This window comes from Triticum aestivum, chromosome 5D (genome assembly GCF_018294505.1).
Source record: "Triticum aestivum cultivar Chinese Spring chromosome 5D, IWGSC CS RefSeq v2.1, whole genome shotgun sequence".
NCBI lineage: Eukaryota > Viridiplantae > Streptophyta > Magnoliopsida > Poales > Poaceae > Triticum > Triticum aestivum.
In genome coordinates, this window is record NC_057808.1 from 241,806,783 (window position 1) to 241,819,375 (window position 12,593).

General features: G+C 46.4%; 1 protein-coding gene across 1 annotated transcript; it reads right to left on the reverse strand.

Moving 5' to 3' along the window:
• Positions 1-10,063: 10,063 nt before the first annotated feature.
• Positions 10,064-12,354, reverse strand: LOC123124603 (GDSL esterase/lipase At1g71250). The gene is made up of 3 exons (XM_044545189.1): positions 12,093-12,354; positions 11,381-12,010; positions 10,064-10,612 (listed from the first exon to the last, which is right to left on the reverse strand). The coding sequence occupies exons 1-3, from the start codon at positions 12,310-12,312 to the stop codon at positions 10,344-10,346; spliced, it is 1,119 nt and encodes a 372-aa protein (XP_044401124.1). The 5' UTR covers positions 12,313-12,354; the 3' UTR covers positions 10,064-10,343.
• Between the last annotated feature and the right edge of the window lie 239 nt (positions 12,355-12,593).

Below are 12,593 nucleotides of genomic sequence, written 5' to 3' on the forward strand. Positions count from 1 at the left end.
AAGGAAGACAACGTAATGGGTTGTGTTTTCTTATATCCGAAATAAAGTATATTGTCATGGATCATCCAACATGTTGAGCTTGCCTTTCTCCCTCATGCTAGCCAATTCTTTGCACCAAGTAGAGATACTACTTGTGCTCCCAATATCCTTAAACCTAGTTTTGCCATGAGAGTCCACCATATCTACCTATGGATTGAGTAAGATCCTTCAAGTAAGTTGTCATTGTTGCATGCAATAAAACTTGCTCTCTAAATATGTATGACTTATTAGTGTGGAGAAAATAAGCATTATACGAACTTGTGATGTGGAAGAAATAAAAGCGACGGACTGCATAATAATGGTCCACATCACAAGTGGCAATATAAAGTGACGTTCTTTCGCATTAAGATTTCGTGCATCCAACCAAAAGCACATGACAACCTCTGCTTCCCTCTGCGAAGGGCCTATCTTTTATTTTTACCTTATGCAAGAGTCATGGTGATCTTCACCTTTCCTTTTTACATTTTATCCTTTGGCAAGCACCTTGTGTTGGAAAGATCCTGATATATATATCCAATTGGATGTAAGTTAGCATGAGCTATTATTGTTGACATTACCCTTGAGGTAAAGAGTTGGGAGGCAACCCTATAAGCCCCTATCTTTCTCTGTGTCCGATTAAAACTCCATAACCATAATTATTGCGTGAGTGTTAGCAATTGTGAAAGACTAAATGATAGTTGAGTATGTGGACTTGCTGAAAAGCTCTTACATAGACTCTTTCCGATGTTATGATAAATTGCAATTGCTTCAATGACTGAGATCATAGTTTGTTAGTTCTCAATGAAGTTTCTGATTCATACTTGGCATTGTGAATAGATTATTACTTAAGCATAAGAAATCATATGACAATATCCATATATGTTGCTGTTATAAGAATGATCATGATGCCCTCATGTCCGTATTTTATTTTATCGACACCTCTATCTCTAAACATGTGGATATATTTATCGTTATCGGCTTCCGCTTGAGGACAAGCGAGGTCTAAGCTTGGGGGTGTTGATACGTCCATTTTGCATCATGCTTTTATATCGATATTTATTGCATTATGAGCTATTATTACACGTTATGTCACAATACTTATGCCTATTCTCTCTTATTTTACAAGGTTTACATGAAGAGGGAGAATGCCGACAGCTGGGATTCTGGGCTGGAAAAGGAGCAAATATTAGAGACCTATTCTGCACAGCTCCAAAAGTCCTGAAACTTCACGGAAGTCATTTTTGGAATTAATAAAAAATACTGAGCGAAGAAACTACTAGAGGGGGGCCACACCCTGGCCACGAGGGTGGGAGGCGCGCCCCCTGCCTCGTGGGCCCCCTGGCAGACCTCTGGTGCCCATCTTCTGCTATATGAAGTCTTTCGTCTGAGAAAAAAATCATAAGCAAGCTTTCGGGACGAAACTCCACCGCCACGAGGCGGAACCTTGGCGGACCCAATCTAGGGCTCCGGCAGAGCTGTTCTGTCGGGGAAACTTCCCTCCGGGAGGGGGAAATCATCGCCATCGTCATCACTAACGATCCTCTCGTCGGGAGGGGGTCAATCTCCATCAACATCTTCAGCAGCACCATCTCCTCTCAAACCCTAGTTCATCTCTTGTATCCAATCTTTGTCCCAAAGCCTCAGATTGGTGCCTGTGGGAGTAGTGTCAATTACTCCTTGTAGTTGATGCTAGTTGGTTTAATTGGTGGAAGATCATATGTTCAGATCCATTATGCATATTAATACCCCTCTGATTATGAACATGAATATGATTTGTGAGTAGTTACGTTTGTTCCTGAGGACATGGGAGAAGTCTTGCTATTAGTAGTCATGTGAATTTGGTATTCTTCGATATTTTGATGAGATGTATGTTGTCTCTCCTCTAGTGGTGTTATGTGAACGTCGACTACATGACACTTCACCATTATTTGGGCCTAGAGGAAGGCATTGGGAAGTAATAAGTAGATGATGGGTTGCTAGAGTGACAGAAGCTTAAACCCTAGTTTATGCGTTGCTTCGTAAGGGGCTGATTTGGATCCATATGTTTCATGCTATGGTTAGGTTTACCTTAATACTTCTTTTGTAGTTGCGGATGCTTGCAATAGGAGTTAATCATAAGTGGGATGCTTGTCCAAGTAAGGACAGCACCCAAGCACCGGTCCACCCATATATCAAATTATCAAAGTAACGAACGCGAATCATATGAGAGTGATGAAAACTAGCTTGACGATAATTCCCATGCGTCCTCGGGAGCGCTTTTCTCTATATAAGAGTTTGTCCAGGCTTGTCCTTTGCTACAAAAAGGATTGGGCCACTTGCTGCACTTTATTTACTTTTGTTACTTGTTAGCCGTTACAAATTACCTTATCACAAAACTATCTGTTACCGATAATTTCAGTGCTGGCAGAGAATACCTTGCTGAAAACCGCTTATCATTTCCTTCTGCTCCTCGTTTGGTTCGACACTCTTACTTATCGAAAGGACTACGATAGATCCCCTATACTTGTGGGTCATCAAGGGTCACATGCTTAACGGGGTAATAATCATGATCACCGGAGCAATGAAAGATGGGTAAATGAGCACCAAAAGAGTTATGGAGAGTTCCAAAAGGGTTTCGGGTGCTTCCCGGAATTCCAGAAAGGTGTAACATGATATCGGAAAGTCTAGATCTGTATAAGAAAAGTTTTTGAGGGTCTTGGAATGGGTTCCGGAGACATCCGAAATATCCAAAATTTTATTTGTGAAAAACTATCATGACATGACCACCCCTAGTGGGCCCCATAGAGCCCACATGGGATGCCACCCCCCCGAGGAAGGCCTAGGCCGAATCCTAATAGGGTGGAGTCATTCCCTCCTCCCCGATTGCACCACACCAATCCAAAGGGGATCTCTCCCGCATAGCTCCACACTCTCCCGGTCTAATTGGCCTAAGTGTTTTAGGCTCCTAATTAGATGGGCTCTAATCTAGGTCTAATTGGTCTAATAGAATTAGACGAGAAGCACCGCTAGGCTTTCTCAGAGTTCTTCTTCCTGGACATTGATACGTCTCCAACGTATCTATAATTTTTATTGTTCCATGTTATTATACTATCAATCTTGTATGCTTTATATGCCATTTTATATCATTTTTGTGGACTAACCTATTAACTAAGTGCCTAGTGTCAGTTCCTGTTTTTTTGTGTCTATTTCTTTGTTTCATGGAAAAACCATACCAAACGAAGTCCAAACACGATGAAACTTTACAGTAATTTTTTGGACCAAAAGAGACCCTAGAAGCTTCGGGGAGAGACTAGACGATGCAAAGAGAGAGCGACAAGCTCAAGGGGCGCGTCCCAGGGGGGCGCCATCTGCACTTGTGAGGCCCATGTGGCTCTGCTTGACCTAATCTATGGCCTATAAATTCCCTAGAATCAAAAAAACCCCGAAGCGAGACCAGAAACCATTATTCCGCCGCCGCAAGCCTCTATTCTTCCGCGATCCCACCTAGATGCCTTTTCTGGTACTCTGCCGGAGGGGGAAACCATTGGGGAGGCATCTTCATTGCCCTTGCTACCTCCATGATAATGTGTGAGTAGTTCCCACAGTACCTACGGGTCCATAGTAGTAGCTAGATCTCTCTTTCTCTCTCTCTCTCTGATCTTCAATAAAATGATCTCTTCAGAGATCTATTCGATGTAAACTTTTTGCGGTGCGTTTGTTGGGATCTGATGAATTATGGGTTTATGATCAGATTATTCATTGAACGTATTTGAATCTTTTCTGATATTTATTTATGTGTGATTTTATAGCCTTGTATTTCTCTTCGATCTATCTATCTTCTTTGGACAAGTAGATTGGTTTATCTTCAGTGGGAGAGATGCTTGGTAGTAGGTTCAATCTTGCAGTGTCCTTACTCTATGACAGGAGGAGTTGGAAGGGACATATTTGTATTGTTGCTACTAAGGATAAAATGACGGGGTTCAAACATATTAATTGGCCTTACTTTGTCTACATTATGTCATCATGCTCCAAATATTACTCTATTTGTTATCGACTTAATACCTTAAGAGGCATGCTGGATAGCGGTTGAGGGGTGGAGTAATAGTAGTAGATGCAGATGGATTATTCGGTATACTTGTGTTGGAAATAATACCTATATATTGATCATGCCATGAAGAATCATCATAATTATACGCTATTCTGTCAATTGCCCAATAGTAATTTGTTTACCCTCCATTGTTATGCTTATGAGAGAGCTGCCTCGAGCGAACCTATGGCCCCCGAGTTTATTTTCTATATTTACTAAAACCCTAAAAATTGCTCGTTGTTTTTATTTATATTTTATTTTATATATCCACCACTATCAGATTTAATCCTTACAATTGGCAAGAACAAGGGGATTGACAATCCTCTTTCCTTTGTTGGGTGCAAGCATTTGCTTTGTGTGCGTGCAGGTACCGCTTATCTTGTTTGTGTGGCCTCTCCTATTGGTTCGATAAACCTTGGTTCTTAACTGAGGGAAATACTTTTTTCTACTACACTACTTCATCCTTCCTCTTCGGGGATCCCAACGCCTGTCACAGGTAGCAGACGTCGAAGTTCTACTGGATTACTACTTCGAAATGTGTGGATACCTCAGAGGGGTCGTCTACTTCGATTCCCGTCACGGAGAACTTCCTCGCGGCTGGGAGGTGTAACCTAGTTGTGGGAAATCTTCATGCTGCACCAACTCTTTACTACTTCCGCTACTTTGCTCGTCGATGAGTTTGATCGTTACCGTCATCTTCATAGTGTTTTGGGGTTTGATCGTGTAGCATTTTTTGTTGTTGTGTTACACGTTCCCCAACAGTGTCACCAAGGACAAATCTATGAGTAGATGCAGGTACAATTAGAGCATATGGTGATATGCGGCATTGCACGTATATGCAGAGTGATTAGAGAGCTCTAAATGCTAGAAGTTCATGTTGTAACCCCTCTAATTTTGCGAGGTTTTGATCTTGGCAGCATGGACGAACTTTGTTAGAAATGTCTGACTTGCTAAGGTCTGGCATCCATAGCTAAGCTTCAGATACTTTGGGTTCATTAATAGTTGAGAAAGAAAAACTTTGTGAATAAAGAAGGGCTTGTAGGTTATGATCTACACAGGGGTTACGTGTAGTGACGAAGTTTGGTATGGGGCTCGAGATTTTTAATTAAGTCTTGTGTTTCATACACCCCACATGTTAAAGCAACGACATGAAGTGTCATGCTCATGATTTCATAGGAAATTAAAATTTTGCGCACTTAATCATAGCAGCCACAGTAAATAGCAAAATGATTAGATGCATCTAAATTGTTTTGACCTCTTACTTAAAATATCAAGTCGATAGTGTTCATCCAACTGTGCAACCGTCTAGAATACATGTTTCTCGGAGTACGTCATGTCACATGGGTATGATAGATGTTTCTTATTTGAAACGAGCATGAATGGTTCATGCTGCAAGTACACCTGGTTATCTTGACGAGTTAGCAAGACGGTCTTGATCTCGGAACACACCCATTGAAAGATGAACAAAAGTCATATGAAGATATGAATAGCATGTCGACCTACCGGTCTCACTGCTACTCATTAGTGATGTCCCATCAATGGGTAGTAAGTGAGACGTAGATCTTGAATCACTAGTAATCAATTATGAGAGATATGGATTTTAGTGGGAGCGCTCTAATTAATTGTTAATTGGTTGCATTATTTTTAACAAAGTTTAAATGAATTTGCATTATATGTTGTAAATAATGTCATACAATACCACCTTTAAGTTAGCACCTATGCTTGAGAAAGAAAAACTGAATGCATATGAAAATAAATTTGCGGCCTGGTTCCGTAATCTGAGAGTCGTTCTCAAGAGTGCTAAGAAAGAATATGTTCTTAATAAGGTGTTTGATAAAATGCTACAAAGAGAGAAAGGAGGAGGAGGAGGAAGAAGAAGGCCAAGTCCAAGTGTTTACGTGGCTTTTTTTCCCAACTCAGCTCGACAGGCGGCCCCGACCAATTAGTGACATCATCAAAGTCACTAGCATTTACCGAAAAAGACTCACACCCCGCTTTATATATAAAGCAACAACCAATCTAGCATACAATTCAACACACACAACCCGACGCCACAACACACACTCAAGGCAAGATATAAGGATGACAAGAACGGCTATAAGCACCCGACTACACCAAGCACGCTACCTGTAGGAACATGAGCACCGCTTGAGGCGATCAGGGCCCTCTCCAGACGAAGAGAAGCCGAGCATGTCGAACAGGAGCTCCAAGATGATGCCTTTAGGAAGGGTACAACACCGAGTGCCACTACCCCCCGATCCACGGATCGGGTTTCCCCCGGAGCATCAAAGGGAACGAAGAGGAGCCGCGACGACGCCTTCAAGAAGGGGACAACAACGCTGCCGCCCTCGACCTGGCTGGGCCAGAATGGGTTTTCACCCCGGCAAGCCTTCTTCACCACCCAGACGGGGTACACGGAGCCACCGCTCGCTGCACCACCACCACCTGTCATCGCACCCTGACCACCACGCTGCTGGCATGACCATGGCAGCCAGACCACACCGGAGCCACGAGCTTCGCCCACGAGACCCGCGGCTCCAATGCCGGCCCTGAGGGAGAGGGGGGGGGGGGGGGGGCAGAGGAGGCGGCCGCCCCGGGCCCCCAAACTTGAGGGGCCCCCGACTAGGTATATGTAGGTAGGCTTAGGCCTATGAGTCTGCCATCGGCCAGAAAAAAAATCAATGGATGGGCTTTACGTTGTGCAAGCGCACGCAACTCGCACAAGGTCGATCCAGTGATCGATTCGTTTCGCTAGAAAATGTGACCGATTCCTTACTTCACATAGAAAAATAGGAAGGCCATCGATCCGGCGACTCCTCACCCCTTTCTATCGCAGCAATTCGCAACCCCAGGCCGCCGCCGTCGTACTGCCGCCTCCTACTAATTTTCTTCCTAATCTAGTTCGCCACAAAGCCAATTTCAATTGTCGAGGCCCCCATCGTCACGCGTTTGCTTGCTCCTCCGTCTCCAGACTCTCTAGGCGTAGTATGGGTAGCCACACACACTCTAGGCGTAGTATGGGTAGCCACACACATTAACGCACATCACCAAGGTATGTCATATTGCTGTTCCTTAGATGCATATCCGTGTTATAATTGATGCGTGTTTTTTGTTTAGCATCGTCCAGACTCTCTAGGTGTCATACCATCATCGCCGAGCGTCCAATCAGGCAATCACAGAGGTATACGATATTATCATTCTCTATACTTGTTTTGCTAATTTATTTATACGTACATGATACATGATGCATGCCTTGGATTGTTCAACCTTTGATGCAATTTTCTTGGCCTGCTATTATTCAGCTACCCCTTTTTTGTCATGAGTCGATCTTTCCACCATCCCGCCAAGTCAGATATGTCCTCTCATAATGGCTGAACCGCCGTCCACCACTACCCTGGATCGGTGTTGCACTGCCGCGTCTTTCTGCCCAAGTGACTTCCTCCACCGTCGGGACACCACCTCTGCAACCATCACTCTAGTGACCCCTTCTCTGGCATCGGCGACCCCATGACACTCGCAACTATCCACCTTCGACTCCCCGCCACTAGTGATACCGAGGGTCTCGCCGTGGTGGCATAGACGGTGCCACCTCGCAATTTTCTCTAGGGAAATAAATCAACATTGTTGACATTTAGCAAAAGTACTCCCTCTGGAGTCAAACTTCATAAAGTTTTTCCATATTATATTAAAAATATCGACATTTATAGAATATGAAAATTAAACATCTAATGACAAACATGATGGAGGCATGATGTTTACGTTAATTTGTTTCATTGTCATGATGTTTACGTTAAGGGGCCCCGAGTTTCGTTTCCGTCCCGGGCCCCCAAAATCTTAGGACCGGCCCTGCGCGGCTCCCACCACCAAGGTCGTCACCCCGGCATCCAAGATCCCGACACCACCCCACTCGAGACACGCAGCTACGACGAATGAAGAGATGAGCAGAAAAGACCCCTCTTTTACCACTCCTGGGCGGCCTCCGGACCCGAAAATCCACCCCTGGGTCGGCCAGAACTGGCCGCCACCGCCCCGCCCCGTCCCTCCCGGGCAAGGGACGAGCTCCCCGGTGGCACACCAGCCGACGAGAGGCAAGAAAGACTCTGCGGCCCTCCTGGCGGTGGAGTTGTCCCTCAACAGTGGACGACGGCTGGGAGAGGACCAGCTCTCCAGCGAACATAGCACACGCATGACCAGAGGTTGAAGTGAAGGTCGAAATAGTCAGCTCACAGACTAGCCGACGCCGGAGTAGAAGCTGGCCGTCACCATGGGTAGAGCTGTCGGGCCACCGTGTAGCCGCCGCGCCACCGGGAGGCCACCGGCCATGTGTCGGACCTCCCCGGGCCGCCGCCCATGGCTGGGGCAACAACCACACCAGGCCGCTGCCCAACCTGTGCCGCCCACCCCGATCTCGCTTTCAGATCCGTATGAGCGCGCCGCCACCAGCCCCGCATCCGCAAAGCCGCCTCCACACGCACCCATGAGGCACGAGGAAGACCTCCAGGAGCGCTAGGAGGATCCACCGGCGGCCATTAGGCCATCCGCCGCCTGGACCCGCGCGGACCTGAGCTAGACCGGGCAGCCGCGGCCGCAATGGGAGGCTAGGCCCGATGGCGCTAGGGTTACACCCCCCCCCCCATCGCCCGCGGGAGGGGAGGACTCAGAGATGTGGTTTCACGTCAGGTGCTTTAGTCCTCACTAGAATAATGCATGTGCGCTGCAATGGGGTATAACTATCCTAGTAAGTTAGCTTGTCATTTATCTGTTAAGAATAATGTGATTGTGTAAATAAATGTTCATCAAATTCTGATCATGAATTACCTTATATTTTGATTGGAAGTTTGGTACTCCCTCTGTTCACTTTTATAAGACCTTGAAGACATTTTAGAAAATGTGCAAAACAACTTATTTTGAGTTGTCTAAAATGACTTACAAAAGTGAACGAAGTGAGTAACGGAGGGAGTAAGTAAATTAAAGTGAAACTGGTTCAGAAGGTAAGTAAAATAAGGTGATTGATTATCATATATATGAAAGGTTGAACGAAGGGATGGTGGAAAGAAAGATGAAATGAGAACCTTACGTTTTTTCTAAGTAGTAGAGATAATAATGCGATTGTGTAAATAAATATTCATCAAATTCTGATCATGAATTACCTTATATTTTGATTAGAAGTTTAAAGTAAATTAAAGTGGAATTGGTTCAGAAGATAAGTAAATTAAGGTGATTGATTATCATATACATGAAAGGTTAGACGAATGGGTGGGGGAAGAAAGGTGAAATGATAACCTTACACTCTTTTTAAGTAGTACAACTAATAATGTGATTGTGTAAATAAATGTTCATCATATTCTGATTATTAATTACGTTATATTTTGGTTAGAAGTTTGGTAAGTAAATTAAAGTGAAATTGATTCACAAAGTAAGTAAATTAAGGTTATTGATTATCATATAGATGGAAGGTTGGACGAAGGTGTGATGAGAAGAAAGGTGAAATGGGAACCTTACGTCCTTTTTAAGTAGTATATACAGATAAGTAGTAGAGACTAGCATTTACCGTTAGGCCTTCTTTGGTTCATAGGGTAGGAAAATCGTAGGAATAGGAAAGTCATAGAAAATGAGATAACATGTATCTCAAATCCTATGAGTAGGAATAGGAAAGAAGATGCCCTTTGATTCACATCATAGGATTTTTTCCATTGAGACTAGGCTAATGTTTATTTTTCTATAAAATGTGAAGGATAGGAAGAATTCCTTCATAGGAATAGGATTCCATTCCTACAAACCAAAGGGCTCTAAAGAAAATTTTCCTATAGAAATCCTATCCTATGAAATTTCTATAAGATTTCTCTAAACCAAACCAAAGGAGGCTTTAGTGTTTTTTCCACCGTCAATTTTTGGGTGTGATGGTTTTTACAACGAATTGTGAAGTGATGATTTTTTGGGGTAATAACACTGTTGCATTTCAGCATGAAGGAGCGATAATAATGCGTTACATCATCTCTGCGATAATAATGCGTTACATCATCTCCAACCCCGCTATACAGTACTCCGTACTTCAATTGCGTGCGCAGCATCACATGTCGTCTCACGTCTGTATGGACACGCACACCCATCAGACCCTGTCCCCTCGCTTCTTCGCAGCATCAGAGTGTTCCCTGATTTCCTTTGTTTTCCGCCGTCGACTGGAACAACAGCACGGGCGGAACGAAAAATGCCCGATCTCCAACGATCAAGCCGAAATAACCAGCCCTCGTTGTCGAACCTACACCATCGCCGGTGGCGCCAGTGCGTCGGCTCGCCCGGAAAGCTGCTGCAGGGTAATGGGGCGGCAGATGCTCGTGTCGGAGTCCGTCGACGGCGGCACCGACCAGGCCCAGTCCGCAAGCAGTGTGTTCACCGTCTCCGTGACACTGTACAGGTCCCACCAGATGTGTCCCTGCGGTGTGGGGCACGCCATCTCCCTCGTCAGGCACCCGATGGTGCCACCGAAGGGGCCCAGCCCGCAGCACGCGTCCCTCGCCTCCTCAAACCCTGCAGGCTCCAAGAATTCACATAAAAACTTCATTCTCATTTGATCAGATATTCAACTAATAACAAGCAAAAGGTCGCAAGGACACGGATGGAGTACTTCCTAACCTTGTCGTTTAGGTCGTGCTAACTGCAATTCGGATCGCTCCGCTTGATATCGAGTACTACTCCTATGTACTATCATTGCACCGATGAACATGACTTTGTCCGTCTTAATGAGCGTCAATCTACAGATAAAAGGACCACGAATCCAATAACAGCGACGGCTAATTACTGTATTGACCCAAAAAGAAAGGAAAAGAATGTAACCATCTATTTCTCTTGTCATGACAACTTAGTTTCTTTTTTTCTTTGAGGGAACAACTAGTTTCTATTGAAATACTATAACTAGAAAAAAAAATGAGACCGACTCGAACTCGGGTGGGCTGGCAGCAACCTCAGCTGCCCAGCCAACGGGTCGACGCCCCGTCCTCAAATACTATAACTAGAAGAACTGATTTTGCACACGAAGGTAACTAACCGAGGTAACAACAAGTATTTTAGTACTAGTAATTGGTTAAGATGCTTCGATCACCGATCAACCCAGCTAAGATAAGTTTGAAAAACAAGCACAGCATGGCTCACATGGAACAGATTGAACACCCGGTAGCAGCAGGTGTTCATGTTTCTGAATGTGATTGCAGTAACAAAAAAGCGCAATGCGGCGAACGTCGATTCAGATTGGTGATCATGCACATAACAGATAATCCCGGTTCGTAAAAGTAATGTTACCATAGGCGGCGGGATTGGTGATCATCTCCATGACCCCCTTGTAGACGTCGCAGAAGACGATGTCGGCGCCGGGCAGCTCCGGCCGGAGCGCGTCCAGCTGCGCCTCCACCCTGGCGTTGTACCCCTGGACGAGCTCGTTAGCCTCCTCCACGCACCCGCGGCCGTCCACGAGGTGCAGCCCGTCCCACATCACCCGCGGCGCGCACCCCAGCGGTGGCACCCCCAGCACCGCCACCCTCCTCACGTCCGCCTCGTACAGCTCCTGCACCGCGCGCGCCACGCGGCCGGCCAGCAGGCGGGCGAAGCCGCGGCGGCCGTGCTTGGGCGCCGACGCGTCCGCCTCGGACCCGCGCGCGAGCAGCCGCGCGTAGGCGTCGGCGCCGAAGGACACCACGAAGACGGCGCCGGCCACGGCCGCGGACGCCTCGCCCGGCGTGGCGGCCTCGAGGCGCAGCAGCTGCAGCGTCTCGGCGGCCAGCCGCAGCTGCTGCCCGACGGCGCCCATGCGGAACACCCCGGCTCCCCCGCTCTCGCCCTCCTCGCCGCCGAAGTTGACGCCCATCGCGGCCGCGGCCGCTGAGCCGTTGAGGGTGGAGATGAGTGGCGGTGGCGGGAGCTCCATCTTGGCGGCTGCATGGACGGAAGCAATGGTGCGCGAATTAGGAGCAGAGCTCGAGGGGTTTAGTGGAACGGGGGCGTTCAAGGTGCTTACCAAGGATGTCGGGGAGGAGGCGGCGGCGGCCGGAGTGGAAAAGGCAGGGGCTAGAGAAAGAGGACGGGGGGGTGAGGTTGAGGGACAGCGTGGTGGCGGCACAGCTGGCAGTGGAGTCTCCGAGGACGAAGATCGCAGTGGCCGGAAACGAGTCGGCGGCGGCGGAGGTAACGAGGCGGAGGAAGAGCAAGAGGTGGAGGAGGAGGAGGAGGAGAGCCATGCCTCTCGCGTTGCGGCGCCAACACAAGTACTAGGCTTGGCTTCGCGGGAAGGTCCGGGCCGAGCTCCTGAATTCACTACTTGTGTATCAGGTATTTGAAAATTTGGTGTCCAAAAATAGGTATTTGAAAATTTTGAAACATACTCGCATGATATTTGAAAAATCAATTTTGGATATTTCAAGAAAATATGAATTTCTTTTGTGAATGTATAAACAACGTATGTGACTACAACCCCTAAAAATCAAATCTAAATTCGTAATACAAATTGAGAAACAAAAAA

Coding starts and splice junctions, on each gene's coding strand:
- LOC123124603 (XM_044545189.1), bottom strand. CDS start 12,312: ATGGCTCTCCTCCTCCTCCTCCTCCACCTCTTGCTCTTCCTCCGCCTC. Junction 12,011..12,092: donor CCTCCTCCCCGACATCCTTG/GTAAGCACCTTG, acceptor CCGTCCATGCAG/CCGCCAAGATGGAGCTCCCG. Junction 10,613..11,380: donor CACCAATCCCGCCGCCTATG/GTAACATTACTT, acceptor TGGAGCCTGCAG/GGTTTGAGGAGGCGAGGGAC.